Below are 15,455 nucleotides of genomic sequence, written 5' to 3'. Positions count from 1 at the left end.
CTGTTTTTGCCTGCCTGTTCTTTTGAATTGTGTCTTTTGCTACCTCTGCCTGGATTTCCCTTGTCCCTGTGTTCATCAGTTTTTGTGCAGATTTTTCTGTCCTGTTTTTTGTCCCTGATCGTGTCTACCTGCTCCTCTGTGTTTTTGACCTCCTGGCCTGTTTTTTGACTACCAATTTTTGCCTGAGCCCTACTGTACCTCTGCCCTCTACTTCATTAAAGAAGCTTTTCTCTGTACACTGCCTGTCTTGAGTCTGCTCCTGGGTCCTCACTTCACCTCAGCTTGCTACTCCTGACAGCACAGTCTGGCCAACATGGACCAAGCAGATTTCGCCCAGCTAAGAGCAGCGGTGCAGAAACAGGGAGCTCTCCTTGGGACCCACCAACAGGACATCCAACAGGCGAATCAAAACCTTGTCGCCATCTCTGACACTCTCAATCTTCTTGCCACTCAGCTACAACAGCTTCAAGTAACATTTGCTCCTACACAACCCCCTCCACCTACCGCTCCTCCAGCTCCTGCTCCAGCCCTCTTCAGAGAGCCAAGACTTCCCGCCCCACAGCCATACGACGGAGAACCAGGTACCTGCAGATCATCTATATCTCAATGCTCGCTAATCCTTGAGCTTCAACCACTGGCCTTCCCTACAGAGCGTTCCCGAGTGGCCTACACCATCACTCTCCTTACTGGCAAAGCTAGGGGGTGGGGAACAGCTATGTGGGTTGCCAATGCACCATGCTGTGCCAGCTTCAAGGATTTCACAGAGGAGATGAGGCGAACCTTTGATGGCTCTCTGTCTGGCAGAGAGGCAGCGAAAGAAATCATGGGGCTGCGGCAGGGTGCCACGTCCGCTTTGACTATGAGACTGAGTTTCGCACTTTGGCGGCATCTTGTGGCTGGAATGAGAATGCCTTGTTTGACGCATTTTTGAACGGGCTGTCAGACTCCATCAAGGATGAGCTGGTCTCACGAGAACTGTCACCTGATCTCCCCGGTTTCATGGACCTCGCCAGTCGTATTGACTCCCGGATCAGATAGCGGGTGAAAGAGAGAACTCGGACTAGTTTTGCTCCCCCTTAGCCTCCCATTCCTTCTGCTGAGCCAATGCAGGTAGACCGAGTCCACATCTCACCTGAGGAATGACAACGCCGTCGGGATATGAGGGCATGTTTTTATTGTGGACAGCTGGGGCACTTCTGCCAATCTTGCCCTTTAAAAGGAAGAGCCCATCAGTGAGTTTAGGGGCCCTGGTGGGCAATGTCCAGAATCAGCCCCCTACCAATCGACCGCTACTCCCAGTGGTCATTATCCATGGCAATCAGCCCCACGACCTCCAGGCACTCATTGATTCAGGGGCTGACAGAAACCTGATCTGCTCGACCACCACCAAGCGCCTGGGGATTCCACTACTGGGTCTAAACCCATCCCTCACTGTCCTGACCCTTAACGGTACTGGTCTGACCACTGGTCTGACCACCATAATCCATAGAACACACAGAATTTCTGGCAACCACTCTGAATCCATCCAGTTTTTTGTCATGAGTAATCCCCATGTGCCCATAGTTCTTGGTCTGCCCTGACTAACTCTACATAAACCCCCATGTCAACTGGACTAACAACACCATTTTAGGAAGGAGTCAATTCTGTTTATCGTCATGCCTGAGATTTGCCCTTCCTCACGCAGAGCTGCTCCAGCCCACGATTGGTGAATATCCTGACCTCTCTAATATGCCTCCCGAGTATAATGACTTAAAACCTGTGTTCAGCAAGTCTCAAGCTGTTTCCCTTCCTCCCCATAGGCCCTATGACTGTGGAATTGACCTTCTCCCTGGGACTGCACCACCTAAGGGGCGACTTTACTCTCTCTCCTTCTGAAAGGCAAGCCATGGATAAATACATCACCGAGTCCTTAGCAGCTGGAATTATTTGTCCCTCCTCTTCTCTTGCAGGGGTAGGATTCTTTTTTGTGGAGAAGGACAAATCCTTGTGCCCTTGCATTGATTACCGTGGCCTAAATGACATCACCATCAAGAACCGTTACCCCCTACCTCTCATGTCTACGGTGTTTGAGTTACTCCAGGGAGCCCAGATTTTCACCAAGCTAGACCTGCGTTATGCTTACCACCTCGTGAGGATAAGGGAAGGGGACAAATGGAAGACGGCGTTTAACACCCCCACGGGCCACTACGAATATCTTGTGGTTCCGTTCGGCCTGACTAACGCTCCCGCAGTTTTCCAGGCCCTCGTTAATGATGTCCTGAGGGACTACCTTAACCTTTTTGTTTTTGTTTATCTAGACGATATATTGATTTTTTTTCCTGCTCCCTTGATGAACACTGCATCCACGTCAGGCAGGTCCTTCAGCGACTCCTGGAAAATAAACTCTTTGTTAAGGCCGAGAAATGTGAGTTCCATAGAAATTCTGTCTCCTTCCTGGGTTTCATTATCTCCCCCACACAGATTCAGATGGACCCCCTGAAACTCAAGGCAGTTGCTGACTGGCCCACCCCATCCTCTCGGCGAGAACTCCAGCGGTTTCTTGGGTTTGCGAATTTCTACAGGCAATTCATCAGAAACTTTAGTACGGTGGCTGGGCCCCTCATGGCTCTAACTTCCACCAAGGTCCCTTTCAGCTGGGAGGAAGGGGCCGAGAAGGCCCAGATCCATCCCGGCAGTTTGTGGTTGAGGTCAATGCTTCGGAGTCAGGGGTGGGGGCCATATTGTCCCAAAGATCGGCTAGTGACAACAAGCTTCATCCTTGCTCCTTCTCTCGTTGGCTTTCCCCCTCTGAGAGAAACTATGACGTTGGCAATAGGGAACTGTTGGCCGTTAAACTGGCCTTGGAAGAATGGAGACATTGGTTGGAGGGGTCAGACCTTCCCTTCATTGTATGGACAGATCACAAGAACCTCGAATACTTCAGGACTGCCAAGTGCCTCAATTCTCTACAAGCCCGATGGTCTCTCTTCTTTTCTCACTTCAAGTTCACACTTTCCTTCCGCCCAGGCTCTAAGAATGATAAGCCCGATGCCTTGTCCAGAATGTTTTCTCCCCTCCAGGAGGAATCGACCTCCCCTGAGACCATCTTTCCTCCACAGTGCCTGGTGGGGGCCGCTCTGTTAGAGGTGGAAACCCTGGTCCAGAAAGCCCATGAGCAGGGCCCAGGGCCCAGCAATGCACCTCCTAACCATCTTTTTGTTCCTGTTTCTGTACGGGTACAGGTGTTGCAGTGGGGTCATGGCTCCAGAATGGCGTGCCACCCAGGAGCAGCCCGGACTCTGGCACTCATCCGACAACGTTTTTGGTGGCCATCCATCAAGGAGGATGTCCAGAGGTTTGTGGCAGCTTGCGACATCTGCGCCAGGAACAAGACTGGCAACAGACCCCCTGCCGGCCTGCTGAGACCCCTTCCTGTTCCCCACTGGCCCTGGTCACACATAGCCCTGGATTTTGTCACAGGACTCCCCAATTCAGGTGGCAATACTTGTATCCTCACTGTTGTCGACCGTTTTTCTAAAGCCGTTCATTTTATCCCTCTGCCCAAGCTTCCCACTGCCAAGGAGACCGCCAAATTGCTGATACTCCATGTTTTCCGTCTACACGGACTCCCCTCAGACATCGTTTCAGACCGTGGACCCCAGTTCTCTGCCCAATTCTGGAAGGCTTTCTGTAAACTCATTGGTGCTTCTCGCAGTCTGTCTTCAGGTTTTCACTCTCAGACCAATGGACAGACGGAACGGGCCAACCAGGAGCTGGAAGTGGCTCTCAGGTGCATGGTGTCCAAGGATGGTGCCTCCTGGAGCAAGACCCTTCCTTGGATAGAGTATGCTCACAACTCCTTATCCACCTCTGGTACAGGTCTTTCCCCCTTCCAGTGCTCTCTGGGTTACCAGCCACCACTCTTCCACATCCAAGAAGAAGTCGTCGCTGTGCCCTCTGCCCAAATATTTGTGCGCCGCTGCAGGAGAATGTGGGCATTGACCAGGAAAAAGCTCCTACATTCTGTCAAGATGTTTAAAGAGCAAGCCAGCAAACAACGCTCGGCAGCTCCCATCTATCAGGTGGGGCAGCGGGTAATGCTCAGGAGCTGGGTTCCTGCCAGGTTCATCATGGATCCCACCCTCATCATGGACTTCCACCAACAACACCCTGAGGCACTTTCTAAGGCGCCTGGAGACGCCCGTTGGTGGGGGGGGGGGGGGGGGGGGGGGTTTACTGTCACAGTCCGGTCCAGTCCATCCATGCCTTAGATTATGGGACTTCCATGCTGGCTCCAGGCCGGATCCAGGACAGGAATTCAGTCCTGCCTTGCTGAAGGCCATTTCCTGAAGCGGCACTCCCACACCTGCTACCACTCCTCTCCCATCAGCCAGGGCTTTTTAAGAACTGTTTGGAGCCACTCCATTTGCCAGACTGTCTCTTGTAGACTTTCCTCACCTCGCTACAGCTCATTGGTATTGTGTCTTCTTGATTCCCCCTGCCTGAATTTCTCCTTGTTTTTTGTCCCTGTTTTTGCTTGCCTGTTCTTTTGAATTGTGTCTTTTGCTACCTCTGCCTGGATTTCCGTTGTCCCTGTGTTCATCAATTTTTGTGAAGATTTTTCTGTCCTGTTTTTGTCCCTGATCGTGTCTACCTGCTCCTCTGTGTTTTTGACCTCCTGGGCTGTTTTTTGACTACCAATTTTTGCCTGAGCCCTACTGTACCTTTGCCTTTCTGCCATCTACTTCATTAAAGAAGTTTTCTCTTTACACTGCCTGTTTTCTGAGTCTGCTCCTGGGTCCTCACTTCACCTCAGCTCTCCACTCCTGACACCATGCTTGTGTTGTTATAACCCATTACCTGATCTGCAGTTTTAAGAGTCAGATTCATCCAAATTCAAAGCTTCTGGAGGAAATAAAGTTAAGTCTTGATTAATCCAGTAAAAATGTGAAGTATAAATTAATTTAAAGAAATAAAACCGAAAGAAAACAAGTTGGACATGATAAGGGTGACAATCACATTGTGAATGAAAACAAACCGTAAGCGAGTTCAGCACTGTCGAAAAATTCCCACGAAATATTTTGTGACATTTGTGATGGGTAATGTGTCCCATACAAAAGAAAAATACAATAAAAAGTCAGAATGAAATGAAGATTCACCACAGATATTTATTTTATTGAAATATCTGATTGCCATTCCTCTGATTTCGATTAATTCAGAGTCTAATAATCTGTAATAAGATATTACGATGTGGTTATTTTTACACACGCACCTGCTGCACTCGGCTGCCCTGGAATTTCATGAACAATACCAATAACTGAGGGGATTGAGCTAGTTCTGTTGGAACTTTATTGATGTAACTCTGGAATAATTATTATTAAAAATGGCGATTTTCAACAATCCCTAAAAGGTGTGGTCCTTAAAAGATATAAAAACATCAGGTGTCATTACTACAGTGGTGCTTGAAAGTTTGTGACCCCTTTAGAATTTTCTATATTTCTGCATAAATATGACCTAAAACATCATTAGATTTTCACACAAGTCTAAAAGTAGATAAAGACAACCCAGTTAAACAAATGAGATAAAAATATTATACTTGGTCATTTATTTATTGAGGAAAATGATCCAATATTACATATCTGTGAGTGGCAAAAGTATGTGAACCTTTGCTTTCAGTATCTGGTGTGACCCCCTTGTGCAGCAATAACTGCAACTAAACGTTTCCGGTAACTGTTGATCAGTCCTGCACACCGGCTTGGAGGAATTTTAGCCTCTGCTCCATACAGAACAGCTTCAACTCTGGGATGTTGGTGGGTTTCCTCACATGAACTGCTTGCTTCAGGTCCTTCCACAACATTTCGATTGGATTAAGGTCAGGACTTTGACTTGGCCATTCCAAAACATTAACTTTATTCTTCTTTAACCATTCTTTGGGAGAACAACTTGTGTGCTTAGGGTCGTTGTCTTGCTGCATGACCCACCTTCTCTTGAGATTCAGTTCATGGAAAGATGTCCTGACATTTTCCTTTAAAATTCGCTGGTATAATTCAGAATTCATTGTTCCATCAATGATGGCAAGCCGTACTGGCCCAGATGCAGCAAAACAGGCCCAAACCATGATACTACCACCACCATGTTTTAAAGATGGGATAAGGTTCTTATGCTGGAATGCAGTGTTTTCCTTTCTCCAAACATAACGCTTCTCATTTAAACCAAAAACTTCTATTTTGGTCTCATCCATCCACAAAACATTTTCCAATAGCCCTCTAGCTTGTCCACGTAATCTTTAGCAAACTGCAGATGAGCAACAGTGTTCTTTTTGGAGAGCAGTGGCTTTTTCCTTGGAATCCTGCCATGCACACCATTGTTGTTCAGTGTTCTCTTGATGGTGGACTCATGAACATTAGCCAATGTGAGAGATGCCTTCAGTTGCTTAGAACTGGAGTCCTTTGTGACCTTGCCGACTATTATACGCCTTGCTCTTGGAGTGATCTTTGTTGGTCGACCACTCCTGGCGAGGGTAACAATGGTCTTGAATTTCCTCCATTTGTACACAGTCTGTCTGACTGTGGATTGGTGGAGTCCAAACTCTTTAGAGATGGTTTTGTAACCTTTTCCAGCCTGATGAGCATCAACAACACTTTTTCTGAGGTCCTCAGAAATCTCTTTTGTTCGTGCCATGATACACTTCCACAAACATGTGTTGTGAAGATCAGACTTTGATAGATCCCTGTTCTTTAAATAAAACAAGGTGCCCACTCACACCTGATTGTCATCCCATTGATTGAAAACACCGGACTCTAATTTCACCTTCAAATGAACTGCTAATCCTAGCAGTTCACATACTTTGCCACTCACAGATATGTAATATTGGATCATTTTCCTCAATAAATAAATAACCAAGCATAATATTTTTGTCTCTTTTGTTTAACTGGGTTCTCTTTATCTACTTTTAGGACTTGTGTGAAACTCTGATGATGTTTTTGGTCATATTTATGCAAAAATATGGAAAATTCTAAAGGGTTCACAAACTTTCAAGCACCACTGTATATTGTCTGAGGCGGTTATATGTAATACTCTGTTGAATAATTTTCTCTCGGCTGTAAACCAAATTAGATCGGCCTACATGTAGAAAATGTGAAAATATGTAGACAAAGATTAGTGATGGCGATGCGTACACGCGCAGCGGCTCCTCTCCGTCCCGACAGAACGGCGTTTTCGCGTTTGTGTTTTAAAACAGCGTGTATCTGTTCGTCTTTGTCGCGTCCATCAGTCTTAAGGCGCACATACTCCCATGAGTTTCTGCTCGACATCCGCAGAACTATATTCACGGATATAAATCCAGCAGACGCGGAAGTGCTATGCGACTACGGTTTGCTCCGGAGGCCTGCTCAACCACCGACCCCCACTCCTGCATCCAGCCCACAGTGGAAGTGCCACAGGCGGAACATGCGGAAGCAGAAAAGGGGCAAGCACGCAGGTATCTGGGCTAGGGTAGCGGCTAGCCTTCACCAGCCGGCTATCCCTACCATCACTCTGGCCAACATACGCTTGCTGGACAACAAGCTGGATTATGTCCGCCTACTCTGCTCACCTTCTAAGTCTGTGAGTGAGTGTTGTGTCCTTGTCTTTGTGGAAACATGGCTTAATGACAGTGTCCCGGACTGTGCCATTCAGCTAGCCCAGCTAACATGCTACCGGTCAGACAGAGCGCTAATCGGGGGGGGGGGGGGGGGGGGAAGACTCGCTGTGGAGGAGTCTGTGCTTACATCAGTGATGCCTGGTGCCGCGATGCTGTCGTGGTCTGCAAACACTGCTCACCACTGGTGGAGTTTATAATTATTAAGTGCCGGCCATTCTACCTGCCAAAGGAATTTACAGCCATATTGCTGGTAGCAATATACATCCCTCCCGGCTCCAGTAACAACAGGAGTGAAGCACTGAATAAACTCTATCAGCACATCAGTGAGCAGCACACAGCCCACCCAGATGCTTTCCTCATCCTGGCTGGGGATTTCAACCATGCAAACCCCAAGAGCATGTTTCCAAAACTCTGTGGACATATCAACTTTCCCACACATGGAAACAATACTCTGGACAATGTTTACACCATGCATAAAGGCGCCTACAAAGCCCTACCCCTCCCCCACATTGGGGCCTCAGATCACTCCACTGTTATGATAATGCCAGCATACAGGCCGCTGGTTAAAGTCACCAAACCAGCTACAAAGCAGGTACGTGTGTGGCCAGAGGGGTCCTCAGAGGCACGCCAGGACTGTTTTTCCACCACTGACTGGAGCATGTTCAGACAGGCGGCCACCTACAACAACACTACAGATCTCCAGGAGTACATGGAGACAGTCACTGCCTACATGAGGAAGTGCATGGACGACGTTACAGGTCACCAGAACCATCTCCATTCGGGCAAATCAGAAGCCATGGCTGACAGGGGAAGTCCACAGGCTCCTGAGGGCTCGGAACGCCACCTTCAGAGCTGGGGTCGAGGTGGGCCTGAGGACAGCTAGAGCCAACCTGTCACGAGGCATCAGGGTGGCCAAGAGACAGTATTCCAGGAACATTGCTGACTATTTCAACGACAGCAGAGACACCAGGAACCTGTGGCGGGGGATTCAGACCATCACAGACTACAAGCCCTTGCCGCAACCTGTGATAACTCCACCTCTCTGCTGAATCAGTTGAACGACTTCTTCGCTCGCTTTGAGGCAGACAACAGCACCACGCCTTAGAAGACCCCACCACCTCCCAGTGACCAGGTGTTGACACTGTCTCCAGACAGCGTGAGGAGAGCTCTCTGGATGACAAATGCACGGAAAGCCTCGGGTCCTGATAACGTTCCTGGTCACGTCCTGAGAGACTGTGCCGAGGAGCTCACAGATGTCTTTACAGACATCTTCAAAATCTCATTGAGCCAGGCTGTTGTCCCCACGTGCCTCAAAGCCACCACCATCATCCCGGTCCCGAAGAAGCTGTCTCCGTCCTACTTCAATAACTAGCGCCCGGTCGCACTCACTCCCATCCTCATGAAGTGCTTCGAGCGGCTAGTCATGCGGCATATCAAGTCTGCCCTCCCCCCCGCCCTTGACCCTTTCCAGTTTGCATATCAGTCCAACCGTTCGACCGATGACGCCATCTCCACTTCCCTCCACTCAGCCCTCACCCACCTGGAGACAAAAGACTCGTACGTCAGAATGCTGTTCATAGACTTTAGCTCAGCATTCAACACAATCATTCCTCAGCAGCTCATTCATAAACTGGACGAGCTGGGACTCAACACCTCCCTGTGCAACTGGCTGCTGGACTTCCTGACGGGGAGACCACAGTCTGTACGGGTCGGCAGCAACTCCTCCAGCACCATCACACTGAACACGGGGGCCCCCCCAAGGATGTGTGCTGAGCCCCCTCCTCTTCACTCTGCTGACCCACGACTGCACACCAACATCCAGATCCAACCTCTTCATTAAGTTTGCGGATGACACGACTGTGCTGGGTCTCATCAACAATGGCGATGAGACAATCTACAGGAGTGAGGTGAGCCGCCTGGCCATGTGGTGCAAGGACAACAATCTCCACCTGAACGTGGAGAAGATGAAGGAGATTTTTGTGGACTTCAGGAGAGCGCACACCCAGCATGCTCCACTAACTATCGATGGTGCTGCAGTGGAGAGGGTGAGCAGCACCAAGTTTCTGGGTGTGCACATCTCTGAAGACCTGTTCTGGAGCAACAACACCACATCACTGGCCAAAAAAGCCCAACAGTGTCTGTACTTCCTCCGCAAACTGAGGAGAGCAAGAGCCCCGGCCCCCATCATGCACACATTCTACAGAGGCACCATCGAGAACATCCTGACCAGCTGCATCACCGTGTGGTACGGCGCCTGCACCGTGTCCTGCTGCAAGACTCTGCAGCGCATCGTGAGAGCAGCTGAGAGGATCATTGGTGTCTCTCTCCCTTCTCTTATGGATATCTATAACTCCCGCCTCACCCGCAAAGCCATCAGGATTGCAGGTGACCCCACCCACCTATCTCACAGCCTCTTCAGCCTGCTGCCATCAGGGAGGAGACTGCAGAGTCTCCGGGCCAAAACCAGCAGGCTCAAGGACAGTTTCTTTCACCAGGCGGTCAGGAGGCTCAACTCCCTCCCTGTTCTGCCCCTCCTCCCCCCTCTGCCCCCTGCCACAGATTTTGCCCGCACACCCCCCATCCCCCCTTCAGCATCTGACATCATGTCACCCTCACAGTCCCCCCCCTCCAACACACACACACACACACACACACACACACACACACACACACACACTCTCAACATTCATTTGCACACTGAACTCAGGGACTGCACATTTCACTTTACCTTGCTCATTTGCACTATTCCGCACTACCTCACCTTAACAGCTATTAGTTTATTGTTTATACTGTTTATTTCATGTTTACCTGCTATACCTCAAGTGCCCTTGACTGTTTATTTTATGTCCTTTTGCTCCAATTTATATATATGTGTGTGTGTGTGTGTGTATATGAGTGTTTAGTCTATTTCTTATCTAGAGTGTTTATACTGTTTATATTGTTTATTTCAATTATTCTATTTTTATTTATTGCATTGCCTGTTTGCACCGTGGGTCAGAGAGGACTGAAATTTCATCTGTGCTGTATGTCGAGCATGTATAGCATATTTGACAATAAAGCTGACTTGACTACTTATACTATTTATGTAAACTGCTTATTTATATTATTTAACTCATATTTTATATTGTATTGCAACTTTAAACAAATCTTCAAGGAGTTTGGCCTCATCATATAGCCTTAGCAGCGAGCCAGCTCGTATAAATAATCTGCACATGAACACGACACTGTTAAACTCACCTCAACATGTCTCTTACAATCTTTTAGCCCACCATGGGCAGTGTTAAAGTCACTGTTACAAACAGTATAACACACAACACCGTCATTATTTTTTACCCCTATTAGGCAAGGGGACACGTTTGTGTAGTCTGAGGTGAAGTGGGTTTTCTATTCTGTTTTTTTGGGGCACTCTGCCATGACGCTCCTGGATACACTGAACTTATGGACTCTCAGTCCGGGAGAGAAGACGTAAAGCCCACCCACACAGAACACTGATTGGTCTACTTAACAAGACAGAGCAATCAAGATTCATTCTCTCGTGCACGCTCTTGCTCACTTGCTCTAGTTTCTGGGATATTGTATCTAATTTGCAGATGTCAGGGAGCCGCTATGCAGGAAACTCCCAGAACTTCCGGGACAGTTGGGAATAATTCAACTTGTCCTGTTGGACAAATAGATGTGGATTTGACTTATCCAGACTAAACAATTACTTGTCCCGTCCAGTCAGACAAGCATTAATGTCGAGCCCTGAAGGATTTTGGTGTCCTCAGATTAATTACGGCAAATTCCATTCTGGCTTTTTGATGTCACTGTCCGTCAGTAGTGGGGTCCTTCTAGGTGTCCTACCATAGAGCCTCTTTTCATTCAGATGATGACAGATAGGGTGAGTTGACAATTTTGTACCCTGTGTCTATCTTAATTTGTTTGGAAATTGATCAAGGTTCTTTCTCCATCTTTCAAACAAACATCAGCTGCAATTTCTCATCAACTTTTCATCCACGTCCAGAGAAGTTAGCTACAGTGTCATGAGCTGTGGACTTCTTGATGTTACATACAGTAGGCACAGGAACATTAAGATACCTGGAGCAGATATTGAACAATTATGCAACTTTTTTGTTGCACAGTGGTTAACACAAATGTTCCCAACACGATACTGCTTAAAAGAAGAAAATACCCACAACTTATTTAATGATATCCATCTTGGACCAAACAAGGGATAACACCTACCAATATGTCATTACCAGGGTTCCTGCTGGTGCTCGTCATTGACAAACATAATCCAGCTTTTGAGCAATCTCAATGCGTCTTAATCGGCCTGGTGTGGTGGTGTAATTATCTCTGTGTGAACCAAACAATGGTGCAGTCTAAGCTGACGAAGTTTTTTGGGCAGGCTTCAAGCACTGAAGGTGATTTAAGGGCCGAAATAGCCACGGGGGAGGCACACTCAGAGCCCCAACTGTCCCCTAGCACATCAGACAGTGTTAGCAATACAGGGGTCAGTTTAAAAAAAAAAAAAGCCAAAGTGAAAGTGCTGTCAGCCCAGCAAGTGGCTGAAGGGAGCTACGTTTCAGGTGGCATGGCATGTTGAGTTCCTGTGGCTAATGCAGTGGCGTTGTTAGGCTCCATCACTCGAGGCTATAGCCCCCGGGTATTTCCGCCCTCAAAAACAGAAAGCAATTAATAGAAAACAACTGACATAGATGTTGTAATGTAATAATTTAGCTTAGAATTGGTGTCTTTGTGTTCCTAAAGGAGAGATATGTGAGTGAGAAATGAGATTTTTATGAAAACAGGATTAATTTTACTAGTGATATTTAAGTCAATTGACACATGCCTCTGTTTTCTGAGAAATTATGGGTGTTGTTAATAATAATGAGACAGAAACTGAAGTGAAGTACATAAATTTAAAAACAGTATATGACAAAAATCAGTAATAAAGATGTCATAACCTTTGAATGTGTGTGGGTGATAATATTTCCTGTAAAGTTAGCTATAACCTCCCCAACCTATTAATGCTAATCTCCCTTAAAAAATACAAGCCCCAGAGAAAACTGCACTTAGCCCCTGGTCTTTTCAATAGCTAGAATAGAAACGTCCCTGGGCTAACTAAGGATACCGCGAGTTGGCCTAGTGGTTAGTGTGTCCGCCTCTCGATCAGGAGATCGCGAGTTCTACTCTGATTGGGTCATACCAAAGACCATCATAAAAATGGTACCTACTGCCGTCTGGCAAGGCATGCTGCAATACAGATGCGAGTGGGGAGTCAAACTCTCGCGATTACTAGCCCCCCCACTGTAACCCTAGCTATGTAATAGGCAAGAGGCCGAGGGCTACGGAAACGGAGATCGGCGCCGCCCTATGCGCCACATGGTGTGGGAAGGAGTTTGATTTGATAATAATGAGACAGAAACTGAAGTACATAAATTTAAAAACAGTATATTACAAAAATCAGTAATAAAGATGTCATAACCTTTGAATGTGTGTGGGCAATAATATTTCCTGTAAAATTAGCTATAACCTCCCCAACCTATCAATGCCAATCTCCCTTAAAAAAATACAAGCCCCATGAAAACTGCACTTAGCCCCTGGTCTTTTCAATAGCTAGAATAGAAACGCCCCTGGGCTAACTAATGTATGTTGAAAAACATGGTGTCATTCTGTGTTCGGTTCGTAAATTGACGGGAACATTGGATTCCTTCACTGTTGGTTGTTAGATTGCCAAGATTCTTCTTGACTCTGTTCAATTGCAAATCAAATTTTGTGTTGAAGTAAAGGCTAAATAGAATCCTAATACTTCTTTTGAATAATTCCATGTTAAAATAACCTTCAGTAAGCTCAAACTAAAGAGGTTTATTTTAGCTTGATGGTGCACAGGGGGCCCAAAATCAAGTCTTTCTTATTAGAGGCTGGAGTGGAGCCCAAATTTTATATGTAATGGAGAGGCCTAGCTATATGTGTACAAATATCTGAATGGTACCAGTTTGGTCGGTATAAACCTGTATTAAGTCCACTTTTTGATAAACCGGTAACTAAGAAAAAATACAGACTAAGAAAATGTGAAGAATACTTATTTGACTTTATTTTTCAAGGAAAAAAGCGTGGAATATTTTTTCAGAACCCAGGGGAACCCTGCAACTGCTATATCTGGCAGTTTACACCATGCTGGTCCATTTTCTCTTTGTAATGTTTCCTACATTATCCACAATGCTGTTCGGCTGCCCACTGATCATAATAGCGCCAGTGGGAATTTCTCTCATCATTATAATTTGTCGTGTTAGTCTTTTAATCTGTCTGGTTCACTCACCTCCTCCATCCAGCTCAAAACTGATCAGGTTCTAAAGCTTCAACTTTCATGCTAATAGCACCACCGATGCCTTGTACCTGTCATCATGTACCGTAGATCTGGTCAAGCAGAGTCTCTGCTGTAACTCAGCACAACTGAGTTGTATAGCTGTATCGTGTTCTGAGTCCAACTTTTACTGTCTCCACTATTATTATTACTATTACTGGTCATATTTCTCATTAATATGACCCTGAATGTCCATTCAACCCGTCCATGTCCATGGCATTAGCACACAGCTACTAACTTCTGACTGGAATAACAAAAGTACAACACCAGAATTAGTAAACACATCATAAATACTTCAACACATATACTGGATGTGGACTTTGCCTTTCCCTTTAAAATTCACTTAAGCTACATAATTAGACATTAAAACAGGCTTCTACTGTTGTGATCTGGAGATGTAAACTCACTGCTGGTTAGATATAAAGAGAATATACTGTAGGAAGCACAGGACGGGGATGAACCAAAAACCACCATAAAACCCAGAAGTGATGAGCTCTCTTTCCGTGTGTGAATTAACAGGCCACAGAATTAAGGCAGAGAACAAAAACGAAATAGTGGCAGTGAAATGTGGCAAGTTTAAACACCTTGTCCTTCTGACAAAAACACCAAACAAAGACTAGTAGCCTGTTAGTAGCTTAAGCTAGCCTGCTGAGCTACCACAAAACAACACAAGGGATTTGGGACAATATAAATACAGTAAAGATGTCATATATTTATATCTGGAGCTCAAATGTTTCCTTCATTTTTTTACATGATATGTTTTGGATTGTAATATTGTGAAATTATGTGACAGAAAAGCCCTGTTCTTGAGTACAAGTGCTAGCATAGCCGGTACCTCAGACTGAGAATGTGTGAGTTGTTGAATCGATAAGGAACAAAGAGGCGAGTTTAGCAGCTGCAGTGTTCAATTTATCAAACCCTTTGTTTCATAATGACCCGACTCTCCTATTTCCAAGTAAGGCCTCTCTCTCTCTCTCTCTCTCTCTTTCTTTCTTTCTTTCTTACCTGGTAAGGCGGTGGCGGCTCCTGGTCCGGATCAGTGCCGTCGCCGAAGCTGGCTCTGTCTGACTGTGACTCATGAAGCAAAGAGATGTCATCCGAAGTAGGAGATTTTAGACAATTGCCCATCTCCTTCCTCTCCAACTCCTCACTGCTCAGATAGCCTAACTTTTGTATCCTCCTGACACGATTCTGACACTTTAGCGTGCGTCAAAAACCTCCTAGTCAAAGCCAGGAGTCCTCTCTCTCTCTCTCTCTCTTCAACAAAAACAAACCATGTCGACACAAAGAGCTGATATACGTAGCAGCCCAGCGCAGCGAACACAGATAAATAAAATAGATTGTTGTCTTTAATAAACCCTATCTGCCTTCAAAAATCACCTACAGTCTTCGTTTCCCAGCTACTGTAAATGCTCTGTCTCTGTCTCTGACTAATTCCATAATATAACATCAAATGTTGTCTCTCTCAATGGCCATTTGGTCTTTCAG

The 15,455-nt window shown here is 46.3% G+C and overlaps 1 protein-coding gene across 1 annotated transcript in view; it reads right to left on the bottom strand.

The window, feature by feature from the left end:
- Positions 1-15,455, bottom strand: part of rnf11b (ring finger protein 11b) — a 49,158-nt gene extending 33,703 nt beyond the window's left edge. The window contains exon 1 of the mRNA XM_060932113.1: positions 14,973-15,455. Within this exon, the coding sequence (XP_060788096.1) occupies positions 14,973-15,095 (123 nt within the window). The 5' untranslated portion in view covers positions 15,096-15,455. The remainder of the gene's footprint in view (positions 1-14,972) is intronic.

Source organism: Neoarius graeffei, chromosome 10 (genome assembly GCF_027579695.1).
Source record: "Neoarius graeffei isolate fNeoGra1 chromosome 10, fNeoGra1.pri, whole genome shotgun sequence".
NCBI lineage: Eukaryota > Metazoa > Chordata > Actinopteri > Siluriformes > Ariidae > Neoarius > Neoarius graeffei.
This window is presented reverse-complemented; position numbering and strand designations above follow the sequence as displayed.